The sequence below is a fragment of the Hippopotamus amphibius genome, chromosome 3 (assembly GCF_030028045.1).
Source record: "Hippopotamus amphibius kiboko isolate mHipAmp2 chromosome 3, mHipAmp2.hap2, whole genome shotgun sequence".
Taxonomy (NCBI): domain Eukaryota; kingdom Metazoa; phylum Chordata; class Mammalia; order Artiodactyla; family Hippopotamidae; genus Hippopotamus; species Hippopotamus amphibius.
Window position 1 is genome coordinate 171,911,039 of NC_080188.1, and position 23,089 is coordinate 171,934,127.

Here is a 23,089-nt window from a genome sequence, read left to right on the forward strand (position 1 = left end):
GGAAGCAGCCGTGAAAGGCGAAGGATGCCGACTACAGGCAGCATGGCATGAAGGCTGTGGGAGGAAAACGGCCATCACTTGACAGGCCTTCACAGATGACAGTGTCCTCAGGGAAGCTACAGGCTCTCACGAGACCAAGTTAAGGAACTCCTTCAGAGAAGAGGTGGAAGAAACAGCTGATTTGGCTGATGACAGACTGAGCTGCAGAGGGCATAGTGAAACGGTTTCAAGAGGTGGGAAAGGATGAGTGGAAGGCAGGGAGAGCAAAGGGGATCCCCAGAGTCATATGCAGCAAAGAAGATAAGGGGTCCCCAGACGTCCAGGGCTACTCTTGATAGCTGACATAAAAAGGGATGAAGTACATAAGAAACTGTTTTAGAAATCATTCATCACAGACAGTTATTTTATGGGACTGAAGGGGGCCCGAGCCTAGATTACTCAATTAATCAGTAATATTCAATCCGTGGATTATACCTTGGTTCTAGATAAAGCATGCTCTTGACCTTATGCTATCTATCTTCAGGCTATTTAATTTCTTACCATTACTAAATTGAATAAAATGTAGGTAAGGACAAAAGGATGGTACACAATATGTTCATATCACTCCTTATTAACAGCTCTGATAAAAGACTGCTGACAGTCAATTGGTTTAAATGTGCATTTTGAATTATCTGTTTATTTAAGTTGGATAATTAGAAATATTCTATACTAATATTCACTCTACCAATTTTTATTATGTATTTACTTAATAGAAACAAAGCAACATGTACTATACTGATCCAGAAAAGGCTGACCTTTATTGAATTATTTTAATAAAATTAAGTTTAATTATATTACAATACTGGAAAAGGGTCCTGGGTAGGGAGATGGTAACAAAAGCAAGGGACATTTTTCAATGGCTGGAAAAAAAGAATAACCAAGTTCATAGAGGGCACATTAGCCCGGCTTTTGCAAGTAAGAACTACCTATGAAAATAAAAGAAACTGAAATTGTTTTATTGTTATGACCTTGACTTTATGATGCTGAAGAATGCTGAGTAAGAGAAGAGACGGAAAAGGAAAGGGACAGAGGGGGAGTAGAGAGAGAAGAGAAAAGGGAGGTAGGAATCCACAGACAAGAATTAAGAAATGTATTTTTTGTGCACTGCTTCCTCTGAACTAACTTTTCCAGAGGGATGACTTATGAAACTGATATTCTACCTATAGCTTTCTAGTTATTTATACATATATTTTCGGCAATTACTCTTTCTCCTTCATTGAATGAGATCTCTTCTTCTCCTTCCCTCCCATTATCCCTCTTCTTTGTCAAGATCATACTCACTCATTTTTTTATGTTGTGGACTTTGGGAGTAGGATGGTTTTTTGGCCTTACCAAGTCAACTATATGATAAATCACCAATAAGCAAATGAGTTACTTGGATGTGGAATGATTTGTACATTGTAATAGTTTGAGGAGTAAAGCAGTGATAGCGTATGATAAGCTCAAGGGTTTTTTCACTTAGAGGGACAGAAAGTTTATCTAGAACTAGATGTCTGTGCTAATTACATTCTGTCTGCCTCTCCAGATCTACTCTCTGCCCTTCTCTCCCTTGCTGTGCTTCAGGAAACAAATCTCTACAGAACACATCAAAAGCAATCTTTTCCTTTGGCTTCAAGTTAGGTTTGGCCAGTAGGTAACAGTGGCAACAAATCAGAAAGCAGGAAGAGAGAGCTGGCATGTTTGTTCTCCCTTGCTTCCTCCCTGCTGGCCATTTTTGTTTTGGTAGAGGATGTGTTCTTTTGTGTATAGCCATAGCAATTGTTATGCTGCCCTCTCATGCAACTACAGTTCTCTGGGTTCCAGAAACACTGCTCCCTTCCCTTGCCCTGAAGGTCTTTCTGCTGTTGCTAGTTCATGGTACTTCACTGGGGGGGTCCCCTATGCTGCCCACACCTCTGTATAGTCCCTTCGTTAAACTTCTTTCGATTAATCCGCTGACTGTGCCATTTGTTACTTGAGAGGAGCCAGACTGATATAATTTCCAATAGCCCCTCTGGACCACTTTCAGGGCCAGATTTACGCAGTCCAACTCATTCTCATTCCAAATTACTTAACTCAATAACTCTTTCACTATTCCTTAGTGAAAATCCAGCCCGGTCTTGTTGATGCCACTCCTTTGTGGCAATCACATATCATCATGATGATGCTGGCAGTTCTTGAGACCCACTTAACAGTGTATCATTCATAAAGCCTCCATTTTCATAAATGCAACTCATCAAGATGCAGATAAAAACTACATTATTTCAGGAATTTGGTCAGAAAAGGGAAGTAGCTTTTCCCAGTAACATCCACCTCACCTCCTTCTCCTTGTTGAGCAACACCAGCTGGCTGTCTGTGAGGATGCAGTACTTCCGCTCCCATGTTGTTGTGTCGGTGTAGGGTGACTGGCCACAAGACAGACGATGGGTAGGTGGCCCTTTCACATCTATGTGACAAACACAAAAAACAAAAGTAACAAATCATTACCATGTTTGGTAAACTCATATTTCAAATGTGAGAGTCTTTAAAGTCAAAGGAGGTCTAAACATAAATCTAAATGGTAAATTGAAAACTTAAATTCCTCTGAAGAAAATAAAAAGTTATATACAGAGGGAAATTTTGCCCTATACTCTGCAGAAAAGAGGGCTGAAACACTAGGACGAATTGTCAGTACAAACTTTACCCAGTAATCACCACTGTACATGCACTAAAATAATGGGAGGTCACTTCAGAGCAAAACCAGTATCATTCAAAAGAAAGAAGGGGGGGGGGGGGGGCAGTGACTCAGAGACAAGAACAAAAGGTAGAAAGCCTTTAGGAAGAAGATGATACTGCATGTACACCCAATAGTACCGCTGAGCCAGAAGTGAAAAAGTGAAGTTATTGGCAGCCTATATCTTCAAAATGGCCTTATTTCTAGTCAGTCATAAGATTTAGAAATGGTTAAACTATAGCATTATATTACCACTAGAGGCCAGTAAGATCTTAAAAACATGGAAGGCAATTTCCTCAAGGAAAGCGCTAAACCTATTACCATCATGTCTCTCAAAGGTGGAGGCACACAATATCAAAGTTAAATGTTTCAACTCTTCTAAACATCTCATTTCCTATGCTACTTTAATTTTTTTCTTTTATTGAGCTATAATTGACATGTAACATTATATTAGTTTCAAGTGTACAATGTAATGATTCAATATTTATAACTGCAAAATGATGACCCCAATAAATCTAATTACCATCCATCACCATAAAAAATTATTTTTTTCCTTCTGATGATAACTTTTTAAGATTTATTCTCTTGGCAACTTTCAAATATGCACTACAATATTATAATCGCCATGCTGTAGTTGACATCCCCATGACTTACTTAAAAGTGGAAGTCTGTACCATTCCCCCTTGCCGCCTTCCTCTTGGAAATCACCATTCTGTTCTTTGTATCTGTGAGTTTCGTTTTGTTTGTTTGTTTTGGTTTTTAGATTCCACATATAAGTGAGGTCATACAGTATGTGTTTTTTCTCTGTTTGACTTATTTAGCATAATACCCTCTAGGTCCATTCATGTTGTCATAAAGGACAAGATTTCGTTTTTAAAAGGCTGAGTAGTATTCTATTCATCCACCAATGAACACTTAGGTTGTTTCCATATCTTGGCTATTTTCCAATCAGAGTTTTCATGTTCTTTGGATAAACACCCAGAAATGAAACTGTTGGACTGAATGGTAGTTGTATTTTTAATTTTTTGAGGAGCCTCTATAGTGTTTTCCACATCCCCACCAACAGTGCACAAGTCTTCCCTTTTCTCTACATCCTTGCCAATGCTTGTTATTTCTTGTCCCTTTGATAACAGCCATTCTAACAGGTGTGAATGATATCTCATTGTGGTTTTGACTTGCATTTCCCTGATGATTAGGGAAGCTGAACACATTATATACTTGTTGTCCATCTATATGTTTTCTTTGGAAAAAATGTCTTCAGATTCACTACCCCTTTTTTAAGCAGACTGTTTTTGGTGGTTTTCTTGTTTGTTTTTTGTTTGTTTTTGTTTTGTGGGGTTTTTTTTGGCTGAGTTGTATGAGTTCTTCATATATATTGGATATCAACTCCTTATCAGATATATGATTTGCAAATATTTTCTCCAATTCAGTAGGTTGCCATTTCATCTCATTGATGGTTTCCTTTGCTGTACAGAAGCTTTTCAGTTTGATATAGTCCCGCTTGTTTATTTTTGCTTTTTCTACCTTTGTTTTAGGGGTCAGATCCAAAAAAATCACTTAAAAAAATTTTAACATGAACTATTTTCTCATTTTGGCTGTTGAAAAACTTGGAACATATCTTAACCATAAGTACACGTTAGATCCATTGAGTAAGGCTTTTATGATGGTTCAATACATATTAAAAGTTCTTTAGCCATGAAGGACTAATTCCTCTCAGGAGTATACTGCAGGAAACATTTAAAATACATTAGTTATTAATATTTAATTATTACACTAGAGGAGTACCTCAAACTGAAGAAATTAGAAAACAAACACCCATGAGTGCAGGAGAGTTGTAAATAATAAATAAGCACATTTTACCTATCAGGTAAGAATCTTCATTACTGTTACTTTCTATAGACTTTTAATCTTTTTATCACAGGATGATAAGTGTTCCTGGTATTGACTGACTTCAAGGAAATTCAAATGATTTCTTAGATGTTTTATGCTATAATTACTCAAATATGTATGACTATAGCTGGAGATCTTTAGAAAGTAAACAAGTCAGTATCTAGGGAATTAGATGTATGTCTCTTCTTATATTCCCTTATGTGTCCAATATTATCTTCAGTACTCCTTCTGGCTTAACTTCTTTGCTCTCTAAAAGTCTATCTAAACTTGTTGCTCTGCATGTTTGGGGAGCTTATGAACTACCCTCCAAAATAACTCAAAATCCAAGAGTCAATAACATTACCAGGGCATGGCTCGACATGTTACTAATTCTCAGAAGTTCACTGTTTTTCCCTTTTTCCCCTTGTTTTTCCACTTCTGTCTCCTCTGAACCTGGCATGCCAGTACATGCTGCATCAATAGCTTCTCCACTCCACACCAACTCTCTCTTCCCTACACTCTTTTATTTCAAGCATTTAAACTAATTTAAAGCTTTCTTTATACTTCAAATTTTCCTAAAATTATCACAAAAATCTTTAAAGGAACTGACTCAATCATTTTTGACACAGATAAAAGATTCTTGCCTGAACTTAAAAGCCATGTCAAAGCTGTTTTTCTTCACATGATTTGGATAAACAAATGGGTTAGATTTTTACCACAATGTAGGCCTATTTTTAGAGTCAAATACGAAGACCACTTCAACAGAGAGGGATGCACCTACTTTATGTAGAAATGTGGTGGTTTTGTGGCCTAGACAAGTTTTCATTCAAATGACTAACCTTCTTATGTAAGTTGGCCATGGGTGACCTAAACTGCCACCTGCAATTTAATCTGAATAGTAATCTTATGATCCACACTGACCAAGAAGACAGTGATAGACTCTGTCCATAAAAATTAGAATACAGGAAACTATATTACAGCAGGAAACCCAGTTTTCCTGACAAGATACAAATCTGCATCAGCACTGAATTTAGGAAAATCTAGATTATCTTCCCTGTGTCATCCTGAGTAATTCTCTTATATCTCCCTTGTGTTCTCCCCTTCTCCAGCTGCAGCTTTGTTCCTAGTTTCTTCATGGTATTATGAAACAAGACAATGTCTCATAAAGCACATTGGGGACCCTGAATTACTCCTCTCCAGTGCTAAAGGTAGAATGAAATAGGGAGCAATACTTCTATATTTTACATTTTTCTGTCTGTCTAAATTATGAGGTTGATTAGCCATGTTATAAATTTTATAGTTTCACACTTTTTTCTAGTATCTATTATCCACATTTTGATCATTTTATAAGAATGCATGAAAGGAAGAAAATAAGAAAGAAGTTGAATAAGTCAGGTTTTTTGGTTCTTTTTAGCATTTCTGGATTAAGGTTTGTAGGACACTTTAAGTAACAATTTAAATAAATTTTTTAAACCTATCAATTTAATTTATTCATTCTATCTTGTCCTCATTTCCGTGAAGGTTTAATAGTACACTTGTAAAGCTTGAGACTGTATTAACAGGACACACTCAGATTACTGCCTTATTTTACTTTACCAATTTTACCAATCCTCACCTCCCACCCTCTCTCTCTCCTGCTCTGGTGACATACTTCTAATTTCTGACTTCCAATTACATTTAGTATCTAAAATTCACTACAAAATATGATAACTACCTTAGAATTATAAATAAGAATCTTAATAGCAAAACTGGAAAAGAAATTTTAGATTTGCGCTATCCCATTCCTATAAGGATGCTAAGGATATCGGATGCTGGACTTACTACAAAAATTGAATAGTTTTAGAAACATTAAGAAGAATCAGCGGTTACTCAATGAATCCCATTGGAAAGTACTTCTTTGAGACTGGATATTATCATGTAGACTAGCAATTATCAAAATTTTTTGATCTCATGATCCCTTCAGACTTTTAAAATTGAAGACTTCAAAGAGCTTTTGTTTATGTGGGTTATATTTAATCAATATTTACCATATTAGAAATTAAAACTGAGAAATTTTAAAAATATTTATTCATTTAACAACAAACCTACTGCATGTTAACATAAATAACACATTTTTGATGAAATGCAACTATTTTCCAAAACAAAACAAAATAATTAGTGAGAGGAGTGATACTGTTCGAAGTTTTGCAAATCTCTTTAAAATCTGGCTGAATAGAAGACAGCTGGGTTCTTATATCTGTTTCAACATTTAATCTCTTGCTTTTACGTTGTTTTGTTTGAACTATAAGTAGAAAATCTAGACTCACACAGATTTGTAGTTGGAAAAGGGAAGGGTATTTTAATAGCATTTTCAGGTTGTTGTGGATCATCTTTTCTAATACTATAGCAAAAACTGACAATCAGTTGCTCCTTAAAAGTAAGTAAAATGTGGAATTTGACACCACTTCAGTAAACTTTTCATACTCTGTTAAGTTAAAACTCATTGGTGTACCTTGCCCTTTGAATGGATCTTTTTACCCATATCATGACTTTGGGACACCCTGCACTGATCATTTAGAAAAAGATGGTTCACTTAGTTCTGAAGATCTTCCAAACATTGTTGACACCTTTCATTACATAATATCAAAAAATCACATTCATTAATCTTCAGAAAGTCTTGATCATCAGAAAAGTCTTTAAGTGCTGGGAAGCTGTAAAGCTCCATGTGGCAGATTCAAGTTTTCCAAAATACTGATCTTTGTTTTTAGTTTTAAATTTTATCATTGTCAATACTGTTGGTTTTTTCCCCTTAAGAGACAGGTTTGTGTCTTTTTCCCCCCCCAGAAAATGACTGATAAATAACCAAGACTGAATAACTATAGTTTGCCTTTCAGTTGTTCTTTCAAGTAACAATGGTGTTTTCCAGCTCGCTCTGCACAAATGCTCTCCCCGGTGATAACCACCGTACTTTGATGTGCAGCTTAGGCGTACTTCCCCTCTCATCACACAATGTTAAAAAGACAGACTCTAAAGTTGAGATTTAATAAAATTAAAGATTTTCACTGAATTCTCAAGGATATTCTTAAGTAAAACTGGTTTTTTTCCCTACTATATGTGGCGGAGAAGATTACATGACTACTGGTATAGTTTGGTGCCACTGCCTTGATTCCTGAAGCTGCATCAATAGTTTACTCATAACTGCTTTTGTATCAGTGCAAATGTCAGCACAGTAAAAACAAACAAACAAACAGGCAAGTTTTAGTATAAAAATAATTGTAACCTAGCAGATCAGGGGGACCCTCGGTTTCTAGAGTGCCACAGCTCATACTTTAAAAACCACTGCTTTAGATAATAGGAAGACAATGAAAGATTCTAAGAAAATGTGGCAATAGTTTGTAACGAAGTAGGGAAAAGACCAGAGGTCTTATACAATGGATGGGAGACTAATGTAATGACCTGGGTATGAGATGACTACAGTCACAGATTGCTGAAAATGGTAATAGAAAGAAAGCGACCGTGTGAGCCGAATTTTGAAACAGGAATCAACAGCACTGGTAACTCTCTAGCTGTTTGTGGGGGAAGAACAGCACAAAAGAGATGAGAGAATGAAATAGCAATCAATACAAATATAGATTAATAAATGCTCATAAAACAGGCTGTGTAACACTAATTCTGCTTTTGTTTTAGCAGGAAAGTCCAAAACAAAAATTCTTCAAAAAAGGCAGAAAGAAAACCCAAAAGGGAAGCTTTTAAATTTGAATTAAATTTGAGGGATTCAATGCAATCTATTATATCCAAATAATTTCAAAACAGCATTCAAAATACCAATTTATTTTGTCTACCTGTAAATTTAAAAGTCAAACTCTGGGCCTCTTCAAGTACTAATATAAATTTAGTAAACTACTTGGCAAAGAAACAACAGCAACAACTAAAAACCTTCTCTTCTGTGTGTAACCCTTCCTCATAACTCTTCCTTGTAACCAGAGAAGGGAGCAAGATGGCCTGTCGCATCATTTGACCAAAAAGAGGAACCAAAATGATATGATTGAGCTGGAAATTCCATTAGGCTTATCTATAAATATCCACAAAGTAACTTTTCTCTTAGAGGGTAAGCATCTTGTCTCTTCCAGACTTAGAGAGCATCTCAAAAGACTTACAGTAGGAGAGTAAGTAAAGGGATCTGACTGGAAGCAGAAATAGGGATAAAGGAGAGTGGAAAGAACAAGCCTATGATCCAAACATGGAGAGTGTAAAATAAAAGACTGCTGTGGGAAATTTTATTTTTGTATATCACAGCTCCTTAGAAGTTCATCTGAGTTGCTTTTGAATTACATCGTTTACTAGCTACACTGTTTTTAAAAATTCCAACATTATAAATTAAATGCAATTGGTAAAACCCTAAACCCATCCAAAACAAGCTTTACAGAGGATTCTATAAAGAAAATCTTCCAGCTAACACAACCCTAATGTTTCATTCAGTCTCAATAGCCTTTCACCAAGTCTTAGTACCAACCTAAAAACAAAAACAAAAACAAAACATAGTTTTGGGAAATCTAAAATAGGGAAGATTTTAATACATTAAAAGAGAAACACATTTCTAACAAGTAGCTGTCAACTGCAGAGCTCTGAACTGCTGCTGTGGAAAGATCAGTACTTTCATGTATGTGTTTATTCCCATACCAGAGCTAACATGGCTTAGAAAAGACAAATTTTTCCCAATATTCAAATTTTCAATGATCAGACTTGTTTTGCTTCTGAATTTGGCCAGAACTCAAAGACAGAGTGCAAGCATTACTTTATAAAAACCTCAGAACTGGAGTGACCACTTTCTTATAGAAGTAAAAAAGTCTAAATAACTTTAAAACAGAGCTATTCACTTAAACAAGCTAAGAACACATCAATTTCCCTAAATAGACAAAGGGCTATTCTTTTTTTCATCAAAATGTCCAGACAGTTTTAACAGAAGTTCAAGTTTAAATAACATTTCTATTAACAGGCCAACAAACATGCTGTATTTTTAAAAGGCAGTTCTTTATTTTTCTGATAAATAAAAAAAATCCTTGCCCTGCCATAGAGCTTTTAAAAATGTGGTGTATGCTCGGCTATGTTCTATAGGCAATTTCTGCTACAACAGAAGAAATGTTAGAGCTGTCACGTGGAGATGATTTTTAATAATGCCACTAACTGTAGCATGCTGCTCAGCAGCAGTCCACTAGATATTAGAGCTATACGACCACATTATTTTAGAAATGTGTTAATGCTGTCTGCTGGAGACCTAGTGAAGCTGCCATCCATTACTACCATCAATACACTCTATCACTCTCCTTCATTCTTAAAGTATGGAATGGAAAGACAAAGCCAATTAGGACACTAAAATGAAGCTTAATTTTATTTATTGTATCCTCCCATTATCTTTCCACCCACCATAGTCTGTAGTAGGAAACTAGGTAGTTTCCAGAAGAAACAAACAAAAAATTTTCTTAGATTGATAACCATCCAAACACTATGAACTCTGCTTCATGCTGACATACTGTGAATCTTTAAGCTGGCAAACTGCATTATGGTGCATATGACTCAATGGCCCCAGTACATTTAAAAACGGTCACACTCACCTTAGTGAATAAGATATGTTTAAGATAAAAAAAACAGGTCAGATTCAATATGTTTAAGATTAAAAAAAATCAGGTCAGAAATGGTTACCTTTATGGAAATTTAAGTTTTATCTTAAATTCCCTATGAGACCATAACTATTTGCTGAAATGAATTTATATTGTGTCTTTTAACCTTAGCTAACTAGTTTCCTTCTCAACTATGGAGGCTTAATTTCCATGCTACTTGATCATTTGTGTCTAGTCAGGAACTCCCCTATGCTCACCATCACCCTTTTTATGAGTAGAGAGGACAGGGAGGAGATAGCATATGACTCTTCTTTCTGGTGAATTATTTCCTTAGGCCTAAAGTTTGCAAACTTTGCTGCTTCCCTCCCAGTCTCAGCAGCACCAGGGCCTAAGCATGGGGGTTATATTCTAACTCTGATCCATCACAGTTAACTGATAACAATGTAATAAGTTCCTTCAAGGCATGACTGACTTAACATTCTTTATCAAGTATTCCTTGACAAAGGTAACACTTTTCTTTGCAGAAGAACTAATTTTAGTTTGGGAAACATACCTATGATGGTTCCACCTTGCTTCTCCCTTCCACATCACTGGTACACAGTTTGCACTGCACCTGATCACACATGCCATGAAATGAAACAGCAAGCAGATCAGATCATTTCATTTCCCTTCACTTTTTAGATACGCATGAGAAGAAACAAGTCCCATATTTGTCACATTGGGCCAAGCACGGCTAAAGCAACTATATGGCTGGGGTAACTGAAGGGAATGTTATGAATGATGCCACGTTAAGATGACAAATGGCAGTCAATCACAGCTTGCTCTTCAATCCTAACAGACCACTCACATCTACAGTTCATACTCTTACCTAAACAGAAAAACAGAAATACTCAAAATAATTCATTTGTATCCTCATCCTTAGAAGGGAAGAAAAAGGAGGGGAAGGGGGCCTATATCCAAGTTTTCTTAAACAGTCAAGCACTGTGCAAATTTTTTATTTTTTATTTTTTATTTTTTGGGGGTACACCAAGTTCAATCATCTGTTTTTATACACATATTCCCGTATTCCCTCTCTTCCTTGACTCCCCCCCCCCGAGTACCCCCCACCCTCCCCGCCCCAGTCCTCTAAGGCATCTTCCATCCTCGAGTTGGATTCCCTTTGTTATACAACAACTTCCCACTGACTATCTATTTTACAGTTGGTAGTATATATATGTCTATGCTACTCTCTCGCTTCGTCTCAGCTTCCCCTTCACCCTCCGCCCCCTCCCATACCTTGAGTTCTCCAGTCCATTCTCTGTATCTGCGTCCTTGTTCTTGTCACTGAGTTCATCAGTACCATTTTTAGATTCCGTATATGTGAGTTAGCATACAATATTTGTCCTTCTCTTTCTGACTTACTTCACTCTGTATGACAGACTGTAGTTCTATCCACCTCATTACATATAGCTCCATCGCATCCCTTTTTATAGCTGAGTAATATTCCATTGTATATATATGCCACATCTTCTTTATCCATTCATTTGTTGATGGGCATTTAGGTTGCTTCCATGTCCTGGCTATTGTAAAGAGTGCTGCAATAAACATTATGGTACAAGTTTCTTTTGGGATTATGGTTTTCTTTGGGTATATGCCCAGTAGTGGGATTACTGGATCATATGGTAGTTCTATTTGTAGTTTTTTAAGGAACCTCCAAATTGTTTTCCATAGTGGCTGTACCAACTTACATTCCCACCAACAGTGCAGGAGAGTTCCCTTTTCTCCACACCCTCTCCAACATTTGTTGTTTCCAGATTTTGAAGCACTGTGCAAATTTAAGTATCAGAAAATATTAGTCTGGCCCTTAAAACATAACCATGGTGTTATATAAATGATCAAAATTCAAGATCCTTTTTGTATCTCATGTTCCTGTTACTGGTAGAAAAATGAACTATACTAAGAATTAATCTCAAACACTATGTAATACTCATTCTTCCTGTTATATTTAGTACCTCTTCCTATATTAATATACCCCCCACGCCTGCCTCTTTTTGAATTGAATCTCATCGCTTTCCTTTAGTGACAGCTGCTGTGGGGAAAGAATTAGAGCTTCAAAAGGAATGTGATTCTTGGAGGAAAAAGGCGGGGGGAAAAGTAAATAGTTTACCACTATTGGGAGATCAGTTTCTGGGGTTTTCACAATTGGTTACACAGCCAATACTGTGTCATTATCTCACTATGTACGGAAGCAGAAGATGGCAGACTGCATTAAAAAATAAAGCTTATCAAAAGTTTGGCAGCATTAAAAAAATTTTAATAGCTCCACCTCTCTCCACAGTATCAAATGGAATAGAACACAGACCTAAATAGGCATCTTTTCTGAATTGTGACCTGTTTGAACCACAAATCACTGAGCTTACAGTGAAAACTATCAAGGAGATAATATGTATAGGCTTCTCTAAAGAATCCTATCAGTCACTCACTGTTAAAGTCAACAAGCCAATTCAGTCAGCTAGATCCTGACACAACTCAGCTGACTTACATGAGAGTAAGTCATTTCTTTTTATCAAAAAACCAACGACCTCAAATGAGTAAGAGGGAACAAACAACTATAACATGAGACTATAAAGCAGTAAAAGGAAGCACTTAGCATTTTCTCTTCAATAAAATCAACACAAATAGAACACATACCCCTCATATCTAAATCTAATGCATTTCTGAAAATGTGTTGGATGGCAAATTTTCACATAATGGAGACTATATTCTTAAATTTTAAGTGGAAAAAGAATAATTCAGTTCAAGCCCATCTAAAACTCTCAATTAATTTCCCTAATATTAAGTATTCTTAAACCCCCATATACAATCCACCAAAATTTTCTAAATTAAAAATAAACATACAAAATCACTTACTATTTAATAAACTTGTTAGTGAAAACATTTGTGCATATATACGGTATTGGATACAAATTACCTTTTCCTTTTTTTACTACAAACGTGTTCTATAAGGTAAAGAAACAATTATCTGTTAAAGAAGCATAATGAATGTAAATAGCACAACAAAATAAAATTAACTAGAAGGTTTCAAAAACATCACTTTTCTCACAAGTAGGTAAAAATCATATGAACATCAGAACATGTGCACAGCCAAGTTTATATCTTTTAAATTTCTGTCTTTCGTTGCTCAGCTTTTATCATTTCCATCTTTGCTCCTAACATAAGAGCTTTACTAATCCTTCTAGGCTCATCTACTTTTCACAGGTTTTTCCATTACCTTAAAAGATAATTTAGATTGCATGAAATCTTTAAAAAACATGATCACGAAACACAATCCTGTTGTGAAAGCAACTGATTCAAGGACAATCGTTTACTCCATATTCTCTCATTCAGATTGATGTGCAACTTCATGTTTTTGACTAGAACACACACGCAAGTTATCTTTCAATGATATTTCAATGTGAACAGTCAATTTTAGGTTAAAAATTTCCAAGAGACCGTAGCAAATATTTAAATGGTGAGAGTTCAGATATCGAGGGATACATTCACATTATAGACAGTAAAGAGGAAAAAAATGAATATAGGGAAGCAAATAATGATGAGAATCAAGTGGGAGAAGAAATAAAAAAAAATAAAGGTCAACAGGACAAGAAACACATAGAAGAGGGAGAGGGAGATCCTTCGGGAAACGAATCAGAGTTGAAAGATATCTTAAAGGTCAGTAAATCACACTTCCTCATCGATTAATAAAATGAGTCTCAGATATAAAATTACTTGTTCAAAGTGACACATCTAGCATAGGTATTTTACAATTTAGTCTGATATGTAAACTAGGATTTTTTTCTAGCATATCATAAAGCTTCTCCTTGTTTTGCTTCATTTGGTTTTGGTTGTAATTCAGTAAGTAGTTATGTACTGTGTGTAAAGCACTGTAGTCAATCCTGGGGAATCTAACAGTGAACAAGACAGACCAAGCCACTTGAACTGATGGCATTTAAATTTAGTTGAGGGCTTAAATACTGTACAATTAGCATATGATTAAACAATTATAATAAACACTATAAAGAAGCACTATAGGATGCTGTGAGAGCACAGAATGAGAGCTATGGACTTAGTGTGGGGCATGAGTGCAGCTGGAAGCATGGTTAGTGGTGTGTCAATATGGAGGGGAGTGTAAGTATTAGCATTTCAGGCAAATGAAATCACAGGCCCAAAAGCCCTTGAGGAATAAAGTGGTTCTGCTCCTCCCAACAATATGAAAAGGACGCCGCTATGGCTGACGCATGGGGAGCAAGAAGGTAAGTGCCGAGTTCGGGGGTTGGTGAAATCATCCAGACTAAGATCACCCAGAGACCTATAAACCAAGTTAAGGATGTCGATCTTGATCCTAGAAAGGAAAGGAAGCCCCTGAAAGGTTTTAACAAGAGAGTGACACCACTGATTTGCACTTGTGTGAAGAGATGAATGGGGGTTTCATTTACTGAGATTAAGAATTGTGGAAGAAGATCAGGTTTGAGGCAGAAACTGATGAATTTAGTTTGGGTCACATTCAGTTAAAGAGAAACAAAAATCAGTCAAAAGCTAGATCTGTCTATCTAGGTCCAAGATTTCTAACCTTGGCCTACAGAAGAACCTGGAATTACTTCAAGAGGTCCACAAATGCCTTATTCAAATTTCAGTTCAAGAAATATATGGCAAAAAAAAGAAAAAGAAAGAAAAAGAAATATATGGCAGTTACTAGGATAAAATGGCAGACAACACATATAATTTCCATCCTTCTCAAAACCCCACTAAAACTACAGTAAAGATAAATTTATGTTGGTATGTAGAGACAGTGACAATAACCCACAATAACAGAGAAAACAGAAATAGAGAAGAAATAAGTGAAACTTTAGAAGATATAAAGAATATATTCAAACGGTAACTGACTTAACCAGGCCTGAGAAAATTGAGTCCTGAGATAAGAGTGAAAAAAGGTAAGAACCAACACAATTTATACCAGAGAATCCTAAAAAAGTTCAGAGACAGGCCAGCACCAGGTATCTCTCAATGGAGAGAAGAGGTGGTCTAAAATAAGAACTGGGTAAAACTGATTTAAGAATCAGAGTCTCCACAGACATAGAAAACAAACTTATGGTTACCAAAGAGGAAGGGGGGGGTAGGGGCGGTGGGGCGGCAGGGGGATAAATTAGGAATTTGGGAGTAACATATACCCATGACTATATATAAAATAGATTAACAACAAGGACCTAGTATTTAGCACAGGGAAACACACTCAATATTTTGTAATAACGTATATGGGAAAAGAATCTGAAAAAGTATATATATATGTTATATATGCACATATATGTATATGTTTATAATCACTTTGCTATATACCTGAAACTAACACAACATTGTAAATCAACTATACTTCAATTAAAAAAAAACAAAAACGAATCAGAGGACTTCCTAGGTGGCGCAGTGGTTAAGAATCCACCTGCCAATGCAGGGGACATGGGTTTGAGCCCTGTCCTGGGAAGACTGAACATGCCGTGGAGCAACTAAGCCCGTGCACCACAACTATTGAGCCTGTGCTCTAGAGTCTGTGAGCCACAACTATTGAGCCCATGTGCCGCAACTATTGAAGCCCACACACCTAGAGCCCGTGCTCCACAACAAGAGAAGCCACTACAATAAGGAGCCTGTGCACCAAAATGAAAAGTAGCCCCCGCTCGCAGCAACTAGAGAAAGCCCATGTGCAGCAACGAAAACCCAACACAGCCAATAAATAAACTAAATAAACAAAACAAAACAAAAAAAACTTAAAAGCATTAAAAAAAAAAACGAATCAGAGTTCCAAGATTCTCTCTCTGATTATTTTCTCAGTAACTATCCCCCCAACCCAGGTAAAAGAACAGAGGTTTGCTTGCTTGGAAGGGTAAAATAAAGGGTGGACTAAAGGATGACTGGTCACAGTTGAGAAGAGCATCCTGAAAATGTAAAAGGAACGCTAAGAAATGCTTGCTCCAAAGTTCTCTTCATCCCCTATTTGACTCTCGCAACTGGCAGACAGATTTTTACTCACTAGGCAGGCAATTAGAGAGCACTCTTTGGGAATCAGATCAGCTCAAGAGGAAAGAACCAAAGATACTAACCAAAGGGGCTCTCCCAACAAACAGCCCACCCAGACCACCTTACAGTAAAGCCCTCAGTAGACAAGGCCCAGCCCGACTTCATGCTCAGATCTTCCAGGCAATTTTCTCATAACCCATCCTTAATCTGGAGCAGACAAACAAGAATTACCATAGATCAGAGGAAAGCCTCTAGCATAAGAAAACAGAGATCAAAACAAACAGAAAAAGACAACTTGAAGGAAACACAAGTGATACCGGAGGTAAAAAACCAAACAGCCACCATTATCCTCAAAGAGACATAAGAAGAAATGGCATCAATGAAACAAAAATAGGATACTTTTCATAAAAAGCAACATTCACAGAACTGAAAAGAGCTTTTGTATATTAAAAACATGATAGGAAAAATGTAAAACAAAACTCAATAGTACAAGAGGAAGATAAAGTTCAGAAAATAATTCCAGAAAGTAGAACAAAAAGACAAAGAAATGGAAAAGAAAAATGGAATATTGAATAATGATTTTAAACAATATATATACATATAACTATAAGAAAGTTGGGATGATTGTATATGACAGCTAAGTGCTGATCTATCATAACAGAAAATCAACAAAAAGCTCTAAAATCGATGAATAAAAAAGCAGTAGTATATACATATTGTTTAGAAGTAAAGAGATGTATAAATGCCAGAATAAAAAGCTAGAAGAGTCAGAAGTTCATGTCTCAGAAAAAGGGGACAGAGGTAAAGAAAATCAATATATTCTGTTAAGAAAGGGGCAGACAACCCAAATGAAAAATGGGCAAAAGACATGACTACCACTTCATAAAAAAGAATATCAAAATGTCCACTTAACATGTAAAAAGTTGCCCAACTTTATTAATCATCAGGGAAATGCAAATTAAAACCACAGTGAGATATTACTACACAGTCACCAGAACAGCTGTAATGAAAAAGATTACTGTTGGTGAGGATGTAAAGTAACCACAGGTGGGGGTGTGAACTGGTACAACACTTTGGAAAACTGACAGTATTAACTAAAACACAATATATACACATCTAGCAATTCTACTCCTAGATATATACCCAACAGAAATGTGGACACATATCCACCAAAAGACGTGTGTAAGAATGCACATGGCAGCACTATTCCTAATAGTAAAAACTAGAAACAATCCAAAATATCCACAAATAGAATGGATGAATTGTGGATAATTTAGAATATGGAATATTACATGCCAATGAGAGTGAAAGAACTACACGTAACACCATATATAAAGCTCCCAAATACTGAGCAAGAGAATTCAGAAATAAAAGATGTATAATGGCTTATAAAAAGTTCAGAAAGGAAAAAATCACCCACAATATTAAAGTCAGCATCATAGTTACTCTTTGGATGTACAGTGACTGAGAAAGAACATAAGTGAGCTCCTGAGACGCAAGTAATGTCCTGTTTCTTCAGCAGGATCCAGGTTACTCAGGTATCTTGCCTTTATGCAAATTCATCAAGCTTTACATTCAAGCTATTACAGGATTTGTGCACTTTTCTCTGTGTACATTATAATTCAATAAAAATATCTTTAAAGAGATTCTAGATCTTCTATTTATAAGTTGTGTGACCTTGGACAAATTATTCAACCTAAGTAAACCTCAATTTCTTCATCTTTAAAATAAGGATGACAAATTTTAAGGATAAGACAAATTCCTATTGTCTTAGGGATTTCTGTGAGGTTCAAATGAGATAATATATATCAAGTGCCTCACAAAGTGCCTCACACATACTAATAAGCACACAACAAAAGTTTCTTTGTTAGTATTATTATTAACCACTTGGGCATTAAAAAGGTGGGGGAAATCATTATATGGTCCCATTTTGAACAAATCTAACTCATATGAAACATGAATTTAGCTGTGCAGTCAGAAGATTATATTCAAATCTGCCATTTACTATTTCCACGAATTGGGGCAAATGATTTAATCTCTCTGAGACTCCTCTTCTCAATTATAGAAGGGAATAAGATCATGGTACTGCGTGTGTGTGTGTGTGTGTGTGTGTGTTTAGAGATAATTTTTAAAATAGATTAAAAGCAGAAGATAGTTCCAAATGCAGTGTTTGAAACTATGTAAGTCCATCTATGTTTCCATATGCGTATGTGTGAATGCATGAATTATTTTAAAATATGAAGGCAAAAAGTAGCAAAAGCCTCTAGAGGAGCTGAAAGTGAATGCCTGCATGGAACAGAGACCAGCTGCAGCAGCAATGGGTAAGGAAGCTAACTGCTCTTTTGCATTTCAATCATTATAGTACACACTTGTAACTACATACATCTACTACTTTGATTTGAGATTAAATTTTAACTCCAATAAAAATTAATTTTAAAAAGATTAAATTTTAAAATAACTTTATTCAATTAAAAAATATATAGCTAGGTCCTATCAAATTAGAGAATGATTAAAGGCAAGCTCCAAACTTAAGTTGATCAGTATCAAGCTGATAGACAAGAAACAAAACAAAGTTTAAAGCACTTCAATACATCCAGATTTCAACTTCTCTATCATGACACAGAGTGTGAGCAGCAAAGAAATGCTAACTTTGAGTCTACAGATTCTTAACTTCCTCTATTAATAGTTAGAGAACCACCTGTTACTAGGGAACCACTTATTTTTAACTACTTCAAGTCTACTTAAAGACCCTAGGAATCACAAAAGAAATGCTAGCTATAAGGCTTTAATATATATATAGCATTTGGAACATCAAGTTGAAACTTACACTCCTCATATGACTCTCTAAGGTTTTAATTTCCCCTGGAAGATAAGTAATACAGTACTTCAATATACAGGAAGGTGATACTAACTCACAGTGCCCTGGCACATACTGACCTCAGCTAGGATTCTTATATAGAGCTGCTTAACCTAACTCAACCCTGATTTTCAGCATATTTGACCTATTTACAAAGATCTTTGAGAAGAGACTACCAAAGCCAGAAATTTGGCAGTGAGGCTCAGAACCATGGCAGGACCCATGTCCCCAGTTTAGGTTATTTGATTAAGTTAACACACTAGGAAAAAGCCGAGAATGATTTCTCAATTTCTGGCACAGAGAAGAAATTCTAGCTCAATAAATATTAGCTCTCATTATTATCATTGTTGTTGAGAGGCATACTGGTCGAGTGGTTAAGAGCACAGACTCTGAGTAAGACTGCCTGATAAGGAATCCCATGGCTTCCAGCTATGAGATTCTAGTCTAGATATTTAACCTCTCGGGCCTTCAGTATTTTTACTTTTAAAATGGGAACAATACAATTTCTACTTCACAGGGATGTGGTGAGGATTAAATAAGAAATGTCAAGCATTTAGACAGTGTCTGGCATATCGTAAGACTTCAATAATTGTTAGCTCTTATTCTTTTTACATCATACCTGAAATAATGGAGTCGTTTCTTAATCCAATTCAAAACTACTGATGCTAAAAATGTTGAAATAAAATGAGGGGAAAAAAATTAAACAGTGAATGATTTTCAGGATTATATGATGTATATAAATAAATTTTTCCTTGGAAATATTCTGGGAAAAAAAGACAACTACACAGGTTTGCTCTAACAAAAGGAAACTTCCATCTGTTATCATTGGACAGGTTCTGGTAGATCACTGTGCCATGAATCTACACATCATTCTTGATCCAAACTTTACAAAGGAAGAGCCAATAAACCTAGAGCCATTTGGCCACAGAAACAATTATAAGCAGAAGTGAATTTAAGAGAAGAAACACATTCTTTTTTTTAAGACTGGTTTGGTTAACTTAATGTACATCATTTAAGTCAGCCTACCAATTACATCCCAGAGAGAGAGAGAGAAGAAAAAAGAAAATAATCTTTTTAATGGCACTGTTTTAATCTAACCAATTAGCTCAAACACTCTCAGCTCTTACCACTGCACAGCTGATGGCTAAACTTGAGAACAGCAAGTAATCCTCATCGGTTTCTCTACATGCTTCAATTAGTACAAAAACATGTATATACTTCTTAAAAGCAATCACAAATATGTAAAACAATCAGAAATTTAAGAGGTGATTTTTTTTTTTTCTATTTTAAAAAAGTTGAATCCAAACTCAAAAGATTAAGGAATGGGTAGTAAGGTTGTCACTGGTTCTTAAAATTAAAGCCTGAGAGAAAACTCTCTCTCTTCAGGTGCTTTTCCAAAACTATCTGAACTCCTCTGTAGGTCCACAAACAAGAGATCCATTGTGTGGATCTGTAAATTGTGTGACATCACTGAAACACAAGCACCAATTGGTATCACAAACAGTCTGTGTTTCCAAGGATACCAGGAACTTTAAATACCCTGCAATTATGCAAAGCCCAGGAGCACGACCTTCATAACAATACCAGGAGCCTGCCCACTTTCTTTTTTGTCACTGTTTTCAGCAGAGAAAAGGCACTGATTTTGTCCCAATAATTCCTCCAAATAATATTCTCCAGAACATTCCTCAATCATTCAATTATTCATTTTTATATTCTCAACATAATGATAATAAAAAAGGGGATTAAGAATTTACATAGCCCTAAATAGAAAGATTCTCAAAAGGCCAGCCTAGGGTATCTTTAATGAAACCACATTACAGATTTTTAAAATGCAATGCACATAAACACTTCTGATTAATCCCTACGGTAATGTTCCTCTATGTTACGGAGTACTCTTTTAGTAACAGAAAAATAACTTCTTCCTTGTGTGCCTTTCCTGAAAAAGTTATTTTTCCTTACTTAATATTAGCCTTGAGCTCACACATATGGCTTTAGTATGTAAACTTGTTTATTCTAGCTAGGGTAACCACTGCAACACAGAAACACAGGCCAAGTGTGAGGGGATTATGATTATATTATTGTTAAAAGTCAAACAAGTTTGTAATCTTTTATAAAGGACTCTTTAAAAAGGTGGTAATTTAGGGCTAAATTGTTATAAAAGATCTATACCTAAGCTCTTCTCTAATATATGTCTATCCAGAGTTAGACCTAAATATTTATATCATCTTTACATCAACTTTGTGAAATGCTTTCCATTAACTACATGTGCCATGAGATTTTGAACAGTTCCAGAGTTATTTTTCTATTTAGGAGGTAAATATTTTAAGTGAGTATTTCTCCAAATGCAGGCTGAAATGGACAAGGAAAATAGGGAGAACTCACAGAGACTGCAATTAGAGACTTTCCAAGAGCTGCTTGATGAGGATGGCAGCAGCAGAGAGTTTGAAGCTGTAAGAATGGAAAGCCACACCTTGTGGGTTTTCTCCATTATACTAGCTCACATTTGGACTGTTACAATGCCAAGATTACAGGGCAAAGAAAGAGACTTTCTATTTAGCCATTTTTGTATTTTTGTTTTTAGAATAACATTGTTGATGATAAACTCCTTTCAGGGAAGTTTGTATTAGATGCCTATTTATCTTAATTCAAGTTATTAAGTATTAAGCTTATTTTAGGGAGCTTATATATTGCTTGGTACTTTTGAAGATATATATTACATTGTTTTAATCCTTAGAAAAGTCAGAATCTTAGTGAAGAAAAAATTATTTATGCAAGTGATTTATTTAACCATTCTTAAAACCCCTTTTAGTAAAAATAATGTAAAGAATGATGTATTTACGTAAAGGGTCAACTACATGATCCTCAAAATACAGGAGAGAGACATAAAATCTAAAGATTTTTTTTTTTAACTTTAGGAAGCCATTGTGAGCTTTATTTATATAAGTCCCTTAGAGCCTCTAAAAGTAAGAAATATTGCCTAGTCGTCAGTGTCCACAGGACAATTAACGAGGAAGGGTAGAGAAAGGTATCACTTAAAGTTAGCAATGCTCTGGTACAAATCTGAAGCAAAAGAAAGTTTAAAGTACACATCTCAAAGGCAATAATTACAGTAAACAACCAGATCATGGGTAATGTGCCTTCCGACCTTAAAGCTGAATTTTCACGAGGGTGTATATCTTTATCATGCCAAAATTTACATGCAGGTGCACTTCTTTATCCAATAGACCACGATCGTAAGATGTGATTAAACATTACTTTGCTTATAATAAATCACAATCAATTCTCTCAAAATGGGCATCTACTAGAAGTAATTTTTTAAGTGGAAACATCTTATCTTATTGTAAAAGTGCCTAATCTCCTTGATTAAAAACCAGCTTCACCACTGACAGTGCTTTCAAAGTGTCAAATCTAGTCAAGAGTTTGAGATAAGTAGCTAAGAAGCTACTCAATAACTCCTATAATTTCATACTTTCCATTATATCCAAGTAGGAAACAAGAAAGAATGGGGAAAAATGGCCAGGAGCCTGAAATAGAAGGGTAAATGGAAGAAGCAATGTCCACTGAAGCACAGAGCAAAGAAGGAAAAGGCAGCATATTACTGAGGCAGAGTGAATCCTTCTTTTAGCACTGCAGGCCAAGGACCCAACTGTGTGTTTTCATAACTAGACCAAGAACAAGCACATGAAGATTGTCTGGATCAAGAGGGTGAAGCATATGAACCTACCCAATTTCTAGTGGCTTACTGTATAGTTAAACTCTCAGTCCTACAATAAACTAGATAAACAAGATGGCATACATATTATTAACTTATTGATGACAGAACTGAGTGCAGTGTTACATATGATGGACATACAATCAGGATCCAAAATTATCATGACAGCTGAAAAAATATGCTATAATTGATAAATACAGTTTGCATTGTCTGATGTCCTTTATCAGTCTCTGAGAATGACTTTTAATGTAGTATTGTACCATATAGATGTACCAAAATTCGAATGAATTTCCTGA

At 35.7% G+C, this 23,089-nt stretch overlaps 1 protein-coding gene across 7 annotated transcripts in view; it reads right to left on the bottom strand.

The window, feature by feature from the left end:
- Positions 1-23,089, bottom strand: part of RASAL2 (RAS protein activator like 2) — a 367,842-nt gene that overhangs the window by 181,088 nt on the left and 163,665 nt on the right. For all 7 annotated transcript variants that reach the window (XM_057729587.1, XM_057729589.1, XM_057729588.1 and 4 more), the window contains exon 2: positions 2,337-2,464. In XM_057729587.1, the coding sequence (XP_057585570.1) occupies positions 2,337-2,464 (128 nt within the window). The remainder of the gene's footprint in view (positions 1-2,336; positions 2,465-23,089) is intronic.